Genomic DNA, 20,325 nt, shown 5'->3' on the forward strand with positions numbered 1-20,325 from the left:
GATTATGGATTTGGCATTTTTATTATGAGGACACTAACATACTTCAAGTAATCCTATCTATGTACATATCTACAGGATGAATTAGAAATCAGTCGACAATTACCCTACTCGTTCGATGGAAGATCGGTTGTGAATAACGCAATATAAAAATCACAACAAATTCCACTCGGGTAAAACGAATATAGAGATTTAGCGTACCAACGACAATCCACCGAGACTTTAAAGCTAGTCAGTCGAACGCAAGCACAACACAAACCACGCGGTAGTCGCCAGAATAATAGGAATACAATACAAACAACATGGAACCTTGCGCACACGGAATAAGGTTCTAAGGTTACTTAAGTAGTCCGTTACTTACACTGCCTCAATTTGAGACAGACGATAAGATCCATATCAATTAAATTAAATCTAAATCGATCAGTCGTTTATCAATATTAAGTTTTACAGCATTCATCAATTTCAATCATGTAATCTGCCGATACGCATCTGTCTTAAATTACATATTAATCTTTTATCGGTACTTAAAATAAACGTACAATTAATTCGCTAAGAGTCGTAAACTATCCGTCCGTAATGTGACCTCATAATATAATCTTTATAGGCACTTCAAATTCCGTGTGCTCACAAACAAAATGACACGTTACGATCACAAGGGTGAATATAAGATTAAAATTGGTTTCTAACTACGTGCGTCGGGACTACGCCTCGGTGGCGACGGGTTCCCGCGCGTGGTGGATTTTAAGGTGTTTGTTGTGGTTGGATTTGTTGCTGGAGGTTTTTCCGCAGATGTTGCAGGCGAAGGGTCTGGCTCCGCTGTGGACCTTCATATGTTCGGAGAGGTAGTAGCTCCGGTGGAACGACTTACCACACTCGGGGACTTTGCACACGTACTTTTTGGCGGTCTCGTGTTCTCTGACGTGTCGCTGGCAGTTGTACTTGCGGATAAACTGGCAGCCGCAGTAGTTGCACGTGTAGGGCCGGAACGACTTGTGCGCGTTCATGTGGGATATGTACTCCGCCTGAGGAGTGGGCAAATCATACGGTTTCGCTATTTGATTGCAGTTTAAATGGGTGTTATATTGATGTTATATTTTGAACCTTATTGCCGGATGTTAAGGTTAACAGACAATGATAACTTGAAGTTGCCATACTTTTTAAAGTAGGGTATGTAAAATGACATTGTAAGGACTAGGGTATTTGACACTACCTAACCAATAACCACTTTTATTGCAGATTGTGGTGGTGATTGTGCAGGAAAATATCTGACAATATTGTCAATGATAAATCAATCATAGGTATAGTCTGGTCTGCGAGCACGTAGAATTTTGTCCAATGACCCTAAGCTACCGCGTAATTATGTTGCTATCGCACAGTCGCGACAGCAATATAATTACGCGCGAGCGATAAAGATGGGTAGCTTGGGGTCATTGGACAAAATTCTACGTGCTCACAGACCGGGCTTTAGCGTACCTGTCCGATAAAGGCGTCTTTGCATAGGCTACAGGGTTGTTAGTGGGGCGCGTCATGTATCTTGTGCTAAGTCAAAGAAAATTTCTGGCAATATTGCTAAACATACCTGTCTGATGAAAGCTCCCTTGCACAGGTTACACTTAAATGGCTTGGCAGATCTTGACATATGCGTCCACCTGTGCAGCTTTAGGTTCCACTTGGTGCTGAAGGACTTGTTGCAAATGACGCATAGATGTGGTCGCTTGCCGCTGTGTGTTAGTAAATGGGCGCGCAGGTTAGACCGGAGGTACATCTGGAAAGAATAAGGGAACTTTTAAATAATTCATGAGGTTTATTAAAGATAAAAGTTCTCTGGGTTGAGCTGGCTATGTTCCACCAGTAGGGATGAGTCATTCCCAAGAATATTCCCAAGGTCGGGAATGTTGCCGGTAGCGTTCCTCAATATCCCCACACAATGAGAACTAAATGGGAATGCTAGTAATGCAATTGTCACTTATTATGAGGGCTGCACTGCTGCCGATTGACATGACCCTCCTCTACAGTGACGCACTCTTGGTGAGTGCAAATGCGATAGTCCACCAACCGCTTCACCGCTCATCAGTTGGCGCCATCGTTTTCGCCACTAGCAAAATGACAGTGACCTTACATAATGGCACCAATTAGTGAGTGCTAAAGCATCGTGCGTCTCCTCGTGCCAGTGCAGCTTGGCCGCGAGTGAGATTGGCCGACTGCGACACTGGTGGGTCGACTTTGGCCGACATTGGCCGACTTAGGCCACCGATTTTGGCCGACAGCTTGGCCGACTGGAAAACTATTTCTACTGGTACAATCAACCCTTATCTACCACCAACCTGCTTGCAAACAGGACACGGCACGTTCTCCTTTGCCTTGCTTCGGTCGGACAGAAAGAATATGTTGTGCGTGCGTCGTATGTGGCGCGTGAGCGAAGCCGCGTGCACGAACTTGTCGGAGCAGTAGAGGCAGGCCTTGGGCTTGCCGTCGTGCGTCTCCTGGTGCCAGTGCAGCTTGGCGCGCGAGTGGGCTTGGCCGACACTAGTGGGCCGACTTTAGCCAACATTTTCGCCGACATTATCCGAATCTTCGCCGATAATGGCCGACATCTTCGCCGACATTGGCGGACTTAGGCCGGCGATTTTGGCCGACAGTTTGGCCGACTAGAAAACTATTTCTACCGGTACAATCAAGCCTTAGGGGGCGTCCATAAATTACGTGAGACAATTTTGGCCATTTTTCAACCCCCCCGCCCCCCTTGGTGAGATTTGGTGAGATTTTGCTTGACCCCCTCCCCCACCCCCCTAATCTCACGTGATATTTAATAAAATGCCTATTTTTCGAGTCTAATAGATTTATATGAAAAAATCANCATTTTGAATCTTATTGCCGGATCTTAAGGTTAATTAATAGACAATGATAACTTGAAGTTGCCATGCCTTTTAAAGTAGGGGGTATGTAAAATGTCATTGTAAGGACTAGGGTATTTGACACTACCTAACCAATAACCACTTTTATTGCAGATTGTGGTGAGGAAGCTAAGGAAAATATCTGACAATATTGTCAAAGATAAATCAATCATAGGTATAGTCTGGTCTGCGAGCACGTAGAATTTTGTCCAATGACCCTAAGCTACCGCGTAATTATGTTGCTATCGCACAGTCGCGACAGCAATATAATTACGCGCGAGCGATAAAGATGGGTAGCTTGGGGTCATTGGACAAATTTCTACGTGCTCACAGACCGGGCTTTAGCGTACCTGTCCGATAAAGGCGTCTTTGCATAGGCTACAGGGTTGTTAGTGGGGCGCGTCATGTATCTTGAGCAAAGTCAAAGAAAATTTCTGGCAATATTGCTAAACATACCTGTCTGATGAAAGCTCCCTTGCACAGGTTACACTTAAATGGTTTAGCAGATCTTGACATGTGTGTCCACCTGTGCAGCTTTAGGTTCCACTTGGTGCTGAAGGACTTGTTGCAAATGACGCATAGATGTGGTCGTTTGCCGCTGTGTGTCAGTAAATGGGCGCGCAGGTTCGATCTAAGGTACATCTGGAAAGAATAAGGGAACTTTTAGATAATAGGCTAGTTTCCTAAAAAAAATTTTTTAGTCCGTCATGTTTAATATCAAAAATATTGGACACATATATTTTTATTTGTCAATCTAACAAATAATTACACAGTTATGGTGCGTTGAAGGTCCGCGCGACGTCACAAAGTGTGGCACTTTTATGCACTCATTGACGTCACAGGCCTCTTCTTATGAACTTTGGCGCGCTTTATCTCTTTAAATTTTCATTAGTTTGAAAAAGTGAAAAATACGTGTAGAGTATTTTTAGATAAGTTAAATGACGGACTAATTAAAACTCTTGCTTTTTGACCCAGGAAACATACCTATTCTTGAGGTTTGCCAAGGCCAAGCGAAAAGTTCTCTAGGTTGAGCTGGCTATGTTCTACAAGTAGGAATGAGCCATTCCCAAGGTCTGGAATGTTGCCGGTACCGTTCCTCAATATCCCCACACAATGAGAACTAAATGGGAATGCTAGTAATGGAATTGTCACTAATGAGGGCTGCACTGCTGGTGATTGACATGACCTTCCTCTACAGTTAGAGGATTAGGATTAGGAGGACTTCCTCTACACTGACTGCAGTGGCGCAATCCTGGTGAGTGCAAATGCGATAGTCCACCAAACGCTTCAGCGCTTACCAGTGGACGCCTTTGTGTTTGCCACTAGCAAGTGACAAGTGACTTTACTCAACAATGGCACCAATTATTGAGTGCTTAAACGTCGTGCGTCTCCTGGTGCCAGTGCAGCTTGGCCCGCGAGTGGTTTTGGCCGACACTGGTGGGCCAATTTTGGCCGAAATTTTCGCCGACATTGGCCGAATCTTCGCCGACATTGGCCGACATTTTCGCCAACATTGGCCGACATTTTCGCCGACATTTTGGCCGACTGGAAAACTACTTCGACTGGTAAATTCAACCCTAATTTACCACCAACCTGCTTGCAAACAGGACACGGCACGTTCTCCTTCGCCTTACTCCGGTCGGAAAGGAAGATGTTGTGCGTGCGTCGTATGTGGCGCGTGAGCGAGGCCGCGTGNCCCGCGAATGGAATACGGCTCCGCAGTGGCACACGAAGTCGCGCACTTTGGCTTTCTTCTGAAAGTGGTGGCGGTCCCTGGAAGATGAAAAGTATTCAACGTTTTATGGACTGACGTTTTATAGCGCTTTCACATTTAGGCCGTCCAATGAGGGTTTTCGCGAATGAAAGATCCGCTAGATGGCGGGACGTGGATCTGGGGTCTGACTGCTGCGTGATTGGTGGATTTTGACATATCTGTCAATGTCATGTCAAAAATAACCAATCATGCAGCATTTGGACCTCGCGTCTACGTATTGCCATCTGGCGGATTTTTCATTCGCGAAAACCCTCATTGCCGCGTTTTATACTCGCGCGATTGAGATTCTTAGGCGAAACGCGCGACTGCATGTGGACAGAATGTATGAATCTCTAGATTCGAAACTCGCGAGTAAATACGCGTCATCAGACAGGCTCTTTATGACGGACTAGCTTTTGCCCGTGACTTCACCCGCGTGAAATTTCGTTTGTCACAGACAGGCTATATGCCTAGGCCTATATGTTATTCTGGGTTATAAACAATAATACTGTAGTTTCATCAAAATCCGTTCAGTAGTTTTTGCGTGAAAGAATAACAAACATCTAGACATCCAAAATTTCGCATTTATAATATGTATTAGTAGGATTGTACAGCATACAAGTGACCTCTCCAAAGTAGACCTTATGTGCCTCGCTACAGGGTCGACACTCACCGGTGCTGCACCATGTTGGAGTAGCGGCGGAAGGTGTCGTCGCAGATGGTGCACTTGACAGTTGATCGCGTACAAGTGACCGCTCCAAAGTAGACCTTATGTGCCTCGCTACAGGGTCGACTCACCGGTGCTGCACCATGTTGGAGTAGCGGCGGAAGGTGTCGTCGCAGATGGTGCACTTGACAGTTGATCGCGTACAAGTGACCGCTCCAAAGTAGACCTTATTTGCATCGCTACAGGGTCGACTCACCGGTGCTGCACCATGTTGGAGTAGCGGCGGAAGGTGTCGTCGCAGATGGTGCATGAAGTATGTAAATTNTTTAAATAAAATGTACCAACTTTCTCTCGATAGTGAATCTCGAAAATATACCACATTCACAGCTGGAAAACAGTACCAAATGAAGCGCTGTCCAATGGGACTTAAAACAAGCGCAAGTGTTTTTTCTAGACTAATGACGATAGCTATGGCCGGTCTTAATTACCAAAAATGTTTCATTTATCTCGATGATTGCGTTGTAATAGGAAATTGTATCGAAAACCACAACAAAAATCTCATTGATGTTCTAAATCGATTCAGAAAAGTAAATTTAAAATTAAATCCCATCAAATGTGAATTTCTGCGAAAAGAAATAGTATACCTGGGACACAAGATAACTCAGGAAGGTATTTTCCCAGACCCAGGCAAAATTGACACCATACAGACTTACCCACGGCCAAGTTGCGCTGACGAAGTAAAACGCTTTGTTGCATTTGCCAACTACTACCGACGATTCATATCAGGTTTCGCTGATATCGTGTATCCACTTAACCGATTGTGTAAAAAAGGTCTTTTTTGTCGATAAAAATAGGCTATTTTCATATGTACACTAACGTGACTCACACTGTATTGTGGTAACGACAGACAACTACGGAATTTTTAGTTTAATTTGATTAGACTGTTTAGAATAAATTGTCATTATCATCATAAAAAAAAAATATTTTTTTACTTCAATAACCCAGTTTTCTGGCAATTTTACTCTATTTCTTGCGGGAAAAATTACGTGATATTTTCCGAGACCCCCCCTCTCCCCCACGTGAGATTTAGTGAGGTTTTCGTTGACCCCCTCCCCCCCCTAAAAGTCTCACGTAATTTATGGACGCCCCCTTATCTACCACCAACCTGCTTGCAAACGGGACACGGTACGTTCTCCTTCGCCTTGCTCCGGTCGGACAGGAAGAAGATGTTGTGCGTGCGTCGTATGTGGCGCGTGAGCGAAGCCGCGTGCACAAACTTGTCGGAGCAGTAGAGGCAGGCCTTGGGCTTGCCGTCGTGTGTCTCCTGGTGCCAGTGCAGCTTGGCCCCGATTGGGCTTAGCCGACACTGGTGGGCCGACTTTAGCCGACATTTTCGCCGACATTGGCCCACATTTACGCCGACATTGGCCGACATCTTCGCCGACATTGGCCGACATCTTCGCCGACATTGGCCGACATCTTCGCCGACATTGGCCGACATTTTCGCCGACATTGGCCGACTTAGGCCGACAGGTTGGCCGACTAATCAACCGACTGGAAAACTATTTCTACTGGTACAATCAACCCTAATCTCCTGGTCTCCTGGTGCCAGTGCAGCTTGGCCGCGAGTGGGTTTGACCGACATTGGTGGGTCGACTTTGGCCGACATTTTCGCCGACATTGGCCGAAATCTCCGCCGACAATGGCCGACATCTTCGCCGACATTGGCCGACTTAGGGCGACAAGTTGGCCGACTAATCAACCGATTGGAAAACTATTTCTCCTGGTACAATCAACCCTAATCTACCACCAACCTGCTTGCAAACGGGACACGGCACGTTCTCCTTAGCCTTGCTCCGGTCGGACAGGAAGAAGATGTTGTGCGTGCGTCGTATGTGGCGCGTGAGCGAAGCCGCGTGCACAAACTTGTCGGAGCAGTAGAGGCAGGCCTTGGGCTTGCCGTCGTGTGTCTCCTGGTGCCAGTGCAGCTTGGCCCCGATTGGGCTTAGCCGACACTGGTGGGCCGACTTTAGCCGACATTTTCGCCGACATTGGCCCACATTTACGCCGACATTGGCCGACATCTTCGCCGACATTGGCCGACATCTTCGCCGACATTGGCCGACATCTTCGCCGACATTGGCCGACATCTCCGCCGACATTGGCCGACATTTCGCCGACATTGGCCGACTTAGGGCGACAAGTTGGCCGACTAATCAACCGATTGGAAAACTATTTCTCCTGGTACAATCAACCCTAATCTACCACCAACCTGCTTGCAAACGGGACACGGCACGTTCTCCTTAGCCTTGCTCCGGTCGGACAGGAAGAAGATGTTGTGCGTGCGTCGTATGTGGCGCGTGAGCGAAGCCGCGTGCACGAACTTGTCGGAGCAGTAGAGGCAGGCCTTGGGCTTGCCGTCGTGTGTCTCCTGGTGCCAGTGCAGCTTGGCCCGCGAATGGAACACGGCTCCGCAGTGGCACACAAAGTCACGCACTTTGGCCTTCTTTTGGAAGTGGTGGCGGTCCCTGGAAGATGAAGTGACGTTTTTAGTTTTTAACCTATTAATGTATTTTTTAGACTGTAAGTATAGTAAGTACGTATACGAGCATAAAGGAAGCGAATGAAAAATGGGACAGAACGTTGTGCGTTCTCCCCAATTTTTCACTCGCTTCCTTTGCGTTTTTAAATACTATGAGCGTGGACGTTTTTTAGACCCGGTTTCCACCAAAGCGGAGCAGAGCGGAGAATGTTTTGAATAACCAATGTATAAGTTTGAGTGTCAAGTGAAAAGCAAGTCCACCAAGAACAATGGGTAAGTAAAACATAGTTTATATTTGGGATAATAGATGGCGCTGTGCTCCTTTAGCTCGCGCTAACATTTGTTTTTCTCCTGGCTTTATATAACCCCTGGAAATGTATGCCCACCCAGGTTCAGCTAGGTTCAGCTAGGTTCAAATAGGTTCATCACATAGCTTAGCTTTGAATCTCAATAAATGATGCTATTGCCTGTAAAATAGCTTTCATTTTCCCATGCACACCTCGCTATCGTAGGGTTGTACACCAATCAGACTTTAGCTCCCCTCCGCGCCGCGCTGCTGCCGCTGTCAAATTCTGTAGAAAATTTTGACAAAGTAACCTCCTGCACCAAATTAGACCTTATATGCCTCGCTACANAGTTGATCGAGTACAAATGGCCACTCCAAAGTAGACCTTATGTGCATCGCTACAGGGTCGACTCACCGGTGCTGCACCATGTTGGAGTAGCGGCGGAAGGTGTCGTCGCAGATGGTGCACTTGACGGGCGTGCGGCCGGTGTGCACGTTCTGATGCTCAATCAGTTTCTGTCGAGTGATGAACCGCTTTTCGCATACCTCGCACCTGTAGAAGACATATTAGTGAGTGATACTATGTAATTATCTCTGAAGAAGTGTATCTTAATATATTTTGAACCCTATTAAATTGCTTATAAAGTCCATAATCTATTGTGCTACTAATGCACACTAGCAGTGGAAAACAGTACAACCTATCTGATACGTTGTTGAGGCGACCATTGCGTCAGGTAAGACGTGCATGGTTATGTCTTTGCCTTACGTCATTTATTTCAGTCTATTACAAATTCGCGCTTTTTATTTGTCGTTGTACTATCTAAATCGAATTTGAACTCTATTTTATTTTATTTTTATTTTGTTTTATTCAGAAAACAAACAGCTTACAAATATATAAATTGCATAGATACAGTGAGACAATTCTGAGTCTTATAAGTAAAACTAGCGGCCGCCCGCGACTTCGTACGCGTGGAACCCGTTTTATCCCTTTAGGGGTGGAGTTTCGTAAAATCTTTTCTTGGCGGATGCCTACGTCATAACATCTACCTGCATGCCTAATTTCAGCCCGATCCGTCCAGTGGTTTGGGCTTTGCGTCGATAGATCACTATGTCAGTCAGTCAGTCAGTCAGTCGGTCAGTCAGTCACCTTGGAGTTATTTATATTTAGAAGAAGAAGATAGATATCCATGCATCGATTTTGAAACCTATTCCAAGGTCCATAAAGTTCAAAATCTATCGCTTACTTATGGTTCCTGATGCCCAGATGCATCTTGATGTGCAGCTGAAGGTTGGAGCGGCGGAAGAAGCACTTGCCGCACGTCAGGCACTCTAAAGGGTGGATCTTGAGGTGCGCCTGGAACGCCACCTCGGTTAGCTGGTCCTCCTGCAAAGATCGACGAGCCAATTAAGTGCCTGATACCATAGAAAATAATATAGACTACGTACAGCATTGGTTCCCAAAGTGGGGGGCGCGCCCCCCAGTGGAGGCGCAAAGACCTTTAAAGGGCCCTCCTTTAAAGGTCTTTGCGCCATGACCGGGCCATCTGGGTTCATAAGTATAAAAAACCTGCGACCGCTGAGAGAATGCATTCCAGACTGCTCGATACGATCAATCAATAAATCTTAACTGGAAGAGGGGGGGCGCGGAATTTTTTGTATGGTCGAAAGGGGGCGCGTCTCAAATAAGTTTGGGAACCAATACAGAGTTTTCTTCGCGAAGGTCAACAATTTGGTGTAATTTAGCTTGTCTCAGAGTCGAGCATCGTTTCGTTTACATACGTCAGTGATCGGTACTGTGCCAATGCGATAGGGCTGACTTTTACTGTGTCGCCATTTATCGCACCACATGCGTATTTTTATATTTCTTCTTTCTATAGCGATCATTTTTTACAGTGGGTGAAGAAAAGGAGCGCGTAAATCAGTCACTACTCGCTCGTGAATCCCTTGTGGATTAAACCCGCCGGCGCGGATATGCCGCGCGATTTGTTTTGGATGCCTACTCGGGCAGATGAACAGGCCTGCTGCTGCATACCATCATGGCACGAAAAATTAGCTTACGAAATCTTCCCTAACAAGCCTTGACCACCAGATGCGGGAGTGTCTGGTGGTAACTAGAGGCGCTTGTCACGCGCGCCGCTCATTGGCAAAGGAACCCTGTCTCCTTTGATTTGCTGGGGCTACACTGAGCAAATGTCGAGCATAGAACGCGGACAAATGCTAGAGGCTATTGCTGATGGTGATGTCTCGCGTTCCCGACTAAATAATGCTTACGGAGGTCACCGTCAGGTTTTTAGTGGGTAGGCCCTACCTTTCTGGTAGGCATTGAGTGCTTTGAGTCCAGCGGAGCCCGGGATCGCCTGGGGAAGGTGTCTCACCTTGCACGTGGGGCAGACGAAGTCCCTCTTGCGGCGCGCCTTGGCCTCCTGCTTGATGAGCGCCTCGAGCTTGGGCTTGGCCTCTCCTAGTGCGTCGTACTGAAGCATACTGCTCGCGAGCGCCTCCTTCTAGTCCAGCGGAGCCCGGGCTCGCCTGGGGAAGGTGTCTCACCTTGCACGTGGGGCAGACGAAGTCCCTCTTGCGGCGCGCCTTGGCCTCGAGCTTGGGCTTGGCCTCTCCTAAGGCGTGGTACTGAAGCATACTGCTCGCGAGCGCTTTCTTCTTGTAGAATGCTGCTCGCGAGCGCCTCCTTAGAGTCCAGCGGAGCCCGGGGTCACCTGTCGAAGGTGTCTCACCTTGCACGTGGGGCAGACGAAGTCTCTCTTGCGGCGCGCCTTGGCCTCCTGCTTGATGAGCGCCTCGAGCTTGGGCTTGGCCTCTCCTAGTGCGTCGTACTGAAGCATACTGCTCGCGAGCGCCTTCTTCTTGCAGAACGCTGCTCGCGAGCGCCTCCTTAGAGTCTAGCGGAGCCCGGGCTCGCCTGGGGAAGGAGTCTCACCTTGCACGTGGGGCAGACGAAGTCCCTCTTGCGGCGCGCCTTGGCCTCGAGCTTGGGCTTGGCCTCTCCTAAGGCGTGGTACTGAAGCATACTGCTCGCGAGCGCCTTCTTCTTGCAGAATGCTGCTCGCGAGCGCCTTTTTAGAGTCCAGCGGAGCCCGGGGTCGCCTGGGGATGGTGTCTCACCTTGCACGTGGGGCAGACGAAGTCTCTCTTGCAGCGCGCCTTAGCCTCCTGCTTGATGAGCGCCTCGAGCTTGGGCTTGGCCTCTCCTAGAGCGTCGTACTGAAGCATACTGCTCGCGAGCGCTTTCTTCTTGCAGAATGCTGCTCGCGAGCGCCTCCTTAGAGTCTAGCGGAGCCCGGGGTCGCCTGTTGAAGGTGTCTCACCTTGCACGTGGGGCAGACGAATTCTCTCTTGCGGCGCGCCTTGGCCTNGGGCGTGCGGCCGGTGTGCACGTTCTGGTGCTCGATCAGTTTCTGTCGAGTGATGAACCGCTTTTCGCATACCTCGCACCTGTAGAAGACATATTTTATTAGTGAGTGAAACTATTATCAAAACCTACCCTGCTTTGAAGAAGTGTATCTTAATGTATTTTGAACCCTGTTAAATCTATAATATAAAAATGAATCGCAAAATGTGTTGGTAAGCGCATAACTCAACAACGCCTGGACCAATTTTACCAATTCTTTTTTTAAAATGTTTGTTGAAGTCCAAGGATGGTTTTTACGGCGATAAAAGTTCGAATAATCACCGGGAAACCTCTAAAAAAACTCAAAACTTCAACCCTAAGGGGGTTAAACGGGGTTCACGTGGACGAAGTCGCGGGCGGCCGCTAGTTGCTTATAAAGTCCATAATCTATTGTGCTACTAATGCACACTTGCGGTGGAAAACAGTACAACCTATCTGATACGTTGTTAAGGCGACCATTGCGTCAGGTAGGACGTGCATTGTTATGTCTTTGCTTCCCGTTCGCGCTTTTTATTTGTCGTTCTATTATCTAAATCGAATTTGAACTCTATTTTATTTTATTTTATTTTGTTTTATTCAGAAAACAAACAGCTAACAAATATATAAATTGCATAGATACAGTGAGACAATTCTGAGTCTAATAAGTAAAACTAGCGGCCGCTCGCGACTTCGTACGCGTGGATCCCGTTTTATCCCCTTAGGGGTGGAGTTTCGCAAAATCTTTTCTTAGCGGATGCCTATGTCATAACATCTACCTGCATGCCTAATTTCAGCCCGATCCGTCCAGTGGTTTGGGCTTTGCGTCGATAGATCACTGTCAGTCAGTCAGTCAGTCAGTCGGTCAGTCAGTCACCTTGGAGTTATTTATATTTAGAAGAAGAAGATAGATATCCATGCATCGATTTTGAAACCTATTCCAACGTCCATAAAGTTCAATATCCATCGCTTACTTGTGGTTCCTGATGCCCAGATGCATCTTGATGTGCAGCTGAAGGTTGGAGCGGCGGAAGAAGCACTTGCCGCACGTCAGGCACTCTAGCGGGTGGATCTTGAGGTGCGCTGCGAACGCCACCTCGGTCAGCTGGTCCTCCTGCAAGCATCAACCAAGCAATTAAAGAGAGACCGTCCGGTGCGGACCCGCTCCGCACGGCCAATCTGTATGAACTTCTAGGGAGCGTTTTAGAGTAATGCGGTCCGGAGGAACCACTCCGCTTCCTAGCAGTTCATACAGATCGGCTGTGCGGAGCGATTCGCACTGACAATCCGCGTGACACTAAAACCAGCCTAAGTGCCTGATACCATAGAAAATAATATAGACTACGTAGTTTTCTTCGCGAAGGTATTTTAAAAAATGTGTACTCAATGTCATCAACAATATAGTGTAATTTAGCTTGTCTCAGAGACGAGCACCGTTTCGTTTACATACGTCACGTCAGTTTACTCGGTACCAGAGTAAATACAAATGAGTAGGTCATCTTCGGGGCAACTCACCGCTAATCAACGCTACATTTTGTCAGTGTGTGTGTGCGCGCCGCATACGTATTGGCGCGCTCACATACAAACCGCACTCGGGCGTTTCTATGAAGATGACCTACTTCATTTGTATTTACTCTGTCGGTACTGTGCCGATGCGATAGGGCTGACTGCTACAAGAAGCTACTGTCGCCATCTAGCGCACCACACGCATATTTTTCTTCTTTCCATAGCGAATATTTTTTTTACAATGGGTGAAGAAAACCTAGCGCGTGATGTCCGTTTTTACCATCAATCCCTATTTTTTTAAGTGACCCCTATGGAAACAAAATGCCTGTTATGTGTTACCATACGGGTCACTTAAAAATTAGGGATTGATGGTGAAAACGGGCATAAGTCTCTCTCATTGCACACTCGTAAAACCCTTGTGGATTACGCCACGCGTGATTTTTCTTCGATGCCTACTCGGGCAGATGAACAGGCCTGCTGCTGATACCATCATGACACGAAAAGTTAGCTTACGAAATCTTCAATAACAGGCCTCGACCGCCAGATATGGGTGATCTGGTGCCCTGGTGGTGACTAGAAGCGCTTGTCCCGCGCACCGCTCGTTGTCAAAGAAACTCTGTCTCCTTTCACTTGCTGAGGCTGCACTGAGCGGTCGAGCAAGGAACGCGGACAAATGCTAGAGGCTATTGCTGATGGTGACGTCTCGCATTCCGGACTAAATAATGCTTACGGAGGTCACCATCAGGATTTACGTAGAACTAGGTCCTTCCTCTCTGGCCTGGCCTCCTTCGAGTCCAGCGGAGCCTGGGCTCGCCTGGGGAAGGTGTCTCACCTTGCACGTGGGGCAGACGAAGTCTCTCTTGCGGCGCGCCTTGGCCTACTGCTTGATAAACGCCTTGAGCTTGGGCTTGGCCTCTCCTAGAGCGTCGTACTGAAGCATACTGCTCGCGAGCGCCTTCTTCTTGTAGAATGCTGCTCGCGAGCGCCTCCTTAGAGTCTAGCGGAGCCCGGGGTCACCTGTTGAAGGTGTCTCACCTTGCACGTGGGGCAGACGAAGTCTCTCTTGCGGCGCGCCTTGGCCTCCTGCTTGATGAGCGCCTCGAGCTTGGGCTTGGCCTCTCCTAGAGCGTCGTACTGAAGCATACTGCTCGCGAGCACCTCTTTCGAGTCTAGCGGCATTCCGGCAGTGCCTGGCGAAAGTATTGAATAGATAATTACCAAGTTTGACCTTTTAAAAAACCCAAAAAAAGTCGTTTGACAGACCGACGCGCATGTATAAGAAAAATAAATAACACTGCCAATAGCAGTTTGGTCAGCCATATACTGACTGTTTCAAGGTCGCAACTTCAAGCACTCGGTCTCAACTGCTGGCCTTTTGTCGACTCATCATTTCAGGACAAGACGTCCATTGCTGAATATAGGCCTCCCCAAGATTTCCAGATTGACCGGTCGGTAACGGTCTGCATCTATGGTCTCGACTACTGCAAGAAAATAATATCAACTGTATCTGGTCTGGTCTGTGAGCACGTAGAATTGTGTCCAATGACCCCAAGCTACCCATCCTTATCGCTCGCGCATAATTATGTTGCTGTCGCGACTGTGCGACGGGCGCTCGCAGTGAGTGTGCGAGCATGGTGAGTGTGGTAGCTTGGGGTCATTGGACAAAATTCTACGTGCTCACAGACCGGGCTTTACACGTACCAGGAACTCCAGTGGCGTCGTCCGGTTTTTCCTCTTTCTTGATAATCCTCGCGGTCAGCATCCTGCTGTATGACGTGCGCGCCGTTTCGGGTGGCTGCAGCGAGTGGGGGGGCAGAACGAACTGCGGAGGGTGGGGGGACAGCTGGGACGCTAGGGCGGGCGCCACGAGCGGCGCGTGAACAGTCAAAGGCGCATGCGCCGCTGACTTATGCGCACGCATCTCGTACAACGAGGGAAACTTAGAGCCGCATATCGAGCACGTGAAAATACGCCCTTTTTGCGCGAAATGGATCTCTTCCTCCCTGAAAACATACGCGACGTTAAAATTATCTAAACCAAAATTCATAAAATACACTCAACATCAAATAAATCGCACTTTCCGCGATGCGAACTTTAAAATTTTCTTTTGACACAATCACGGTGCCCCAACAATATTGGTGTTATTTGAAAGCCCAATAAATATCCTTAAATAAAAACACATATAATAATCTAAATAAATGATTAACATATACCATAAATGTGACTTGAAAACCTCACTTTGGGCTCTCCTCTGGGATCAATTAGAACAATTTTTATGGTTGTAAAACCAAATAATGATCTCACATGTCCTCTTTAACAGGTGGATAACGATTAATCCCAACTTAACAGTTTTATAGCTATAAAAGTTAGCTCAAGCATAACTACCTATTTTTTAAAGATTATTTCTCGCGGGAGGTGCGATTTATTTGATGTCGAGTGTATTAAAAAATCGGGAGTCGTATTTCGCTATAAATAAATGAATCTAAATTATACTTTACTCACAAATTTTCCCGCTTCTCATTGGTATCTATCTCGGAGCCGTCCGACACCCAACTCTCGCGCGCGATCAAATCGTAGGGCTCCGAAGGCGGTACGTCCGTGTACATCTGAAATACGAGTGGGCGTTGGTAAGAATACATTTTTAAAACAAATTTTTATATGCTCTTAAAACCTTACCTTAACGTTAAGAGCCAAAGTTCGCTCAACGTTCGCATCAATGATAACTTCTTTGCACTCGAGATCGTTTATTATGATTCGGGTTCGCTCCTGATCGATACTTATAATAGGATAATGATAGGATTAATACATGACAAATATTGCTACACTACGAAGCCGTTCACATTAGTCTCCACACCGTATGTTACACTTAATTACAATGTTAGTTTGCGATTAATGCTGTGGTGCCAAAAAGGTTCTTACTCCGTTCCACGGCGACTCCGTGTCCCCGTTGCTCTCCTGGCCGCTGAGCTCGCCGCGCGGCGGCATCCGCTCGTCGGCGCAAATGTTCAGCGGCGCCTCGCCCGGCCCGGCCTCGCCCAGCACGTCCGCCTTGCTGTCCCGCTCGCACACGTCCACTTCCACGTCTACCCGCACCGCTCTACTCCCCATCTCGGCATAATCCACCGCGCTGCTCTCCGCTATCTTATAACTCTCGTGTATAAAGTTCGGCAGCACGAACTCGCTCTCCTTGTGGTGCGACGACTCGCCCCACAGGTACATATCCTTCGGATTCTCTTTCGCGAACGACGGCGCCTCCCGGGCCGCGTCGAACGCCTCCACGCGGTCCGGAGTAAAGTAGTCCGCGTAGATGTTGTCCCCGAAGTAGTTCTCGTTCATCATGCTGACGAACTGCTTGTTTTTCGACGCAGCCTCCAGCTCGAGAAGCTCGCGATGGTTCGACTCCTCGTCGAACTCCCCCGGCGGCATGTTGCCGTACGATATCACGTTGATCGGCCGCAGACCGTCCAAAGGTTCCATCTCGCGATTGGAATTACTGTTCTCGTTGCTGAAAGGATCCTCGTTGCTCGTGTTCACCTCCTCTTTGACCTGCACCACGTCTATGCTGGTCGTGAACTGGTCCGAAGTGTTCAGGCTGGAGGACGCGACGGGCTCGATGTCCATCGACTGCTCCTCCGTGTCGGCGTCGAAATCGTTATGATCTTGGTCTTCTTCGTCTTTCTCGATCATCTTCTCTTCTGGCATCGATTCTAAAGGACTCTTTTCGTCTAAACATTCAGACTTTTCGGAGCAAATCATTTTAGTTATTGAAAAATTTTCGGGTGTTCGGCACGAGGACGATGACGCTCGAGAAAAATTTCCAGGTGATTTACAAGATGACGACGCGCGGGTGAAAATTTCCGGCGACTTGCACGAAGATGATGACGCTCGAGAAAAGTTATCCGGCGACTTGCACAAGGATGACGCTGGAGAGAATTTTTCGACCGACTTACAAGAAGCCGGTGAGGCTTGAGAGAATTTTTCGACCGACTTAAATGAAGCCGGTGACGCTCGAGATAATTTTTCGACCGACTTACATGAAGCCGGTGATGCTTGAGAGAATTTTTCGACCGACTTAAATGAAGCCGGCGACGCCCGAGAGAATTTATCGACCGACTTACACGAAGCCGGTGACGCTGGAGAGAACTTTTCGACCGACTTGAATGATGCCGGTGACGCTCGAGAGAATTTTTCGACCGATTTACATGAAACCGGTGACGCTGGGGAGAACTTTTCGACCGACTTAAATGAAGCAGGTGATGCTTGAGAGAATTTTTCGACCGACTTAAATGAAGCCGGTGAGCCTCTAGGAAAATTTTCAGGCGAGTTACAAAAGGATGACGACGCTTGTGGCTCTACTTCTGTGTGATCCAACTGACTACTGGACTGCTTTGCATTTTTTATTTGTAATATTTTTTTGTGCTTTTTCACAAATATATTATTTAATCGTAGTGCATTGTGTCTGTATGGTTTTATTGCCGATTGGGGCTTCTTATCAGTATTACTATCTAAACTAATTGATTGGTTTATTTGAGGTTTAGGCGATTCCGAGTTACATACTGAAGCACGATCAGCAGAGTTATCTCCAACCTCTGATAATTCGCTGCAAGGTGATATAGATGGTTTCTCATTACATATTAAATCTGGGACTGGGCAGCTGTCAGAAAATTCTGCATCGATTTTACTATCTATACTTGATTTGATGGAAGATTCTTTATAAGATGGTGGGTTACCAACATTTTTTATCACAGAAAAGGCATGTGAGACTGCACTGTCACTGCTAGATATTGATGGTTGGGTGCAATCATCAGACATATGATTGTGATCATCTAAATCAGGTAGAATTTTCTCAGGTGTCTCTGACCTCTCAGGATCCTCAGGGTCTGTGGTTCCAGTCAGATCCATCACAGTGTTCAGCATATTCTTGTTGTGTTGAACTGGAACTTCCACTTTAATGTTACTGAGGATTTTCAAGCCTTTACTAGACCCTGGCGTGTCACATTTTTCAACAGACTGAACATCAGTTTTTTTAGGGATAGATATATCTACTTCAGTTTGGGTGGTGGTCGAACTCGTGTTGGTTCCAGCAGGAAGGGCCAATGGATCAACAATGGCAGTTACTTCATTAACAAGAGTTTTATTGCGATCATCTGAAGAAGGACCAGCTTTATGTTCATTTGAATTGGTACCGCTAGGTGCCTCCATACCATTATTAGGATAGACAGTTGTGGTACAGGGCTTTGGTATAATGGGCTGCGGTGCTGTGTACATGCATGGTGCATTTCCAAGTTGATCCACTAACATTAAATTCTGATACATAGATGTCCCCGGTGCAACATTAGGAACATTCTCATGACCGAGCACTGAAGGCACACATGAAACGAAACGCTTACCATCCATATTCTGAACCATTTCTCTATAAATAATCTGAGAATTTTGTACTACTGTTGTACCTGGTGTGAAGGTACTGCTGGTCATTTGATTGAAATGGTTTGTGGGTATTGTTGGGGCCAATGTCTTTGACTCCACCATTGTGCTTACAGGTAAACCACTGGCCATAATCATGTTGCTTTGTACATTTTTTTGGACAAACGTTGGAGGAGTGGGCACCATCAAATGCATCGGCTTCAACCCTGGAGTGATATACTGTAATCCACCCATATTAGTCTTTACAAGTATATTATTTGGTTTTGGTAACATTTTTACTATATTCTCATTGCTTCTCCGAGTAACTGTTGGAAGCAAAGTAGCCTGTATTTTGACATTGGTAGTTGTTGGAGTGTTATGAGCGAAAACTGGGGTACTGGTATCCAAAGGATTGTATTCTGGGCTGCGGGAATACTTTATTTCTCTATCATCATTGGTGTCCTGGTAATATGCATAGGGCGGTTCCAATTCGCCAGTCGGTGTATTCGGATACTGTTGAGTTTTGTCTGCTTTCAGAGGATAAGATGGAGCAGAAAATTGATTAGCACTATTGTTTTCAAAGCTCATATCACTCATTCTAATGTCTGGTGTTCCATTGCGGGAAGCATTTAATGCCTGACTTGATTTGGAAGTTCTGCTCGGTGTTCTTCGCCAGTATCTATCCGTTTCACTACTTCTGTGGGACCATCTGTCGTCCACTGCTGGAGTCCGAGACCTGCTTCTGTACGAGCGGTCACAGTGCATCGGTGTGGATGTTCTGCTTGCATAGCTACTACTGGCCTTCGTGGTTAGGTTGCACAATGCTTTTATTACCTGGTCTTTGGGATGGGTATCAAGGTGAGATTCTAGTGTGATCCCATTGTGCAGGTAGAGCGTGCACACAGGGCACTGCACCATTTGATCCATCCTGCCTCACTTTCGTCTACAATTCCGTAAAAACACTTTTGACGTCTTGATATTCGCTGTCGTCGCGAAGGTCAGTGTCTCTCCTTGACGAAATGCGCACTCAGAACGAAGCACCAGTCCGCACTACGTCCGTGACGCGCATATCTCTTATTGACATGCGAGTGCGAGGCTACCACACGACCCACAACAATACATATCTTCGTTGTAAGTCGTCTTCTTATCGATCTGTCGGACAAAATAAATCTATATAAATACACATCGCGATATCTGAGACTTCAAATTATACAAACTTGTTTGAATGTCGAAATCGAGGACAAAAGAAACAAAACTCGTGAGATAAAGGCCATTGAGACAAAAAAGTCCAACGTTGTGCTTGTACTAGGAAGGAATTAGCAGAGTACCACTTTATCCACCACGAACTTACCTATTTGTAGTATTTGTCATGTGTAATCCATGACATCAATAACGTTTTTATAGCTTTTACAATTAATTACAGCTATGATTATCTAAAAATATTTCCAAATAGTCAGACATATTGCAGACGTCTCGTTCACTACACAAAACTTTGTATTCCGATGCACGGACCAAAATGTCGATATCTGCTTCGTGGCATTGAGCCATACAGTGTTCTATTCAATTTGTAGGTGTTTTTGTCGCAAATAAAAAATATATCGAGCGATACGTGCGTATAACGGAAAAACCATAGACTAATGTCAATGACCATAAATCAAACTTTTTTATTTTTAATCAGATTATTGCCACTGTGGGGCAGCATTTTAGCTTGAAATATAGCTCATGATGATGAGCTAACTCATTAAAAGTTTTGTAAAATGGCAACAAATCATTTTACTGTCATTTTGTATATCATTCAAAGGGAAGCACTACTATCGGCAATAACATGTCGATAAAAGTAAAGTTCAAACTTCAAAATCCTACTAATATTAGCAGCGCAGAATATCAGCGTCGAG

General features: G+C 46.6%; 1 protein-coding gene across 3 annotated transcripts; it reads right to left on the bottom strand.

Annotated features, from left to right (window-relative positions):
* Positions 1-223: 223 nt before the first annotated feature.
* Positions 224-19,970, bottom strand: LOC114353407 (uncharacterized). 3 transcript variants are annotated; one of them, XM_028305401.1, is made up of 10 exons: positions 19,782-19,970; positions 15,947-19,582; positions 15,530-15,633; positions 14,729-15,030; positions 14,063-14,217; positions 9,384-9,523; positions 8,555-8,692; positions 7,584-7,839; positions 3,348-3,533; positions 224-1,019 (listed from the first exon to the last, which is right to left on the bottom strand). In XM_028305401.1, exons 2-10 carry the CDS (start codon positions 19,355-19,357, stop codon positions 699-701), a joined length of 5,013 nt encoding a protein of 1,670 aa, XP_028161202.1. In that variant the 5' UTR covers positions 19,358-19,582; positions 19,782-19,970; the 3' UTR covers positions 224-698. The 3 variants fall into 3 exon arrangements, with proteins under 3 accessions (XP_028161202.1, XP_028161200.1, XP_028161201.1); XM_028305399.1 differs by lacking the exons at positions 224-1,019; positions 3,348-3,533; positions 7,584-7,839; positions 8,555-8,692; positions 9,384-9,523 and adding exons at positions 5,365-5,501; positions 11,511-11,589; positions 12,496-12,635 and having other exon boundaries at positions 19,782-19,968; XM_028305400.1 differs by lacking the exons at positions 224-1,019; positions 3,348-3,533; positions 7,584-7,839; positions 8,555-8,692; positions 9,384-9,523 and adding exons at positions 11,015-11,119; positions 11,305-11,345 and having other exon boundaries at positions 14,149-14,217; positions 19,782-19,969.
* Between the last annotated feature and the right edge of the window lie 355 nt (positions 19,971-20,325).

This window comes from Ostrinia furnacalis, unplaced genomic scaffold (assembly GCF_004193835.3).
Source record: "Ostrinia furnacalis isolate ACB-3 unplaced genomic scaffold, ASM419383v2 OfSCF1656, whole genome shotgun sequence".
In the NCBI taxonomy this organism is placed as follows: domain Eukaryota; kingdom Metazoa; phylum Arthropoda; class Insecta; order Lepidoptera; family Crambidae; genus Ostrinia; species Ostrinia furnacalis.

Coding starts and splice junctions, on each gene's coding strand:
- LOC114353407 (XM_028305401.1), bottom strand. CDS start 19,357: ATGGATCAAATGGTGCAGTGCCCTGTGTGCACGCTCTACCTGCACAAT. Junction 7,840..8,554: donor TCCAACATGGTGCAGCACCG/GTGAGTCGACCC, acceptor TTCATCTTCCAG/GGACCGCCACCACTTCCAAA. Junction 3,534..7,583: donor CGTGTCCCGTTTGCAAGCAG/GTTGGTGGTAGA, acceptor TATTCTTTCCAG/ATGTACCTTAGATCGAACCT.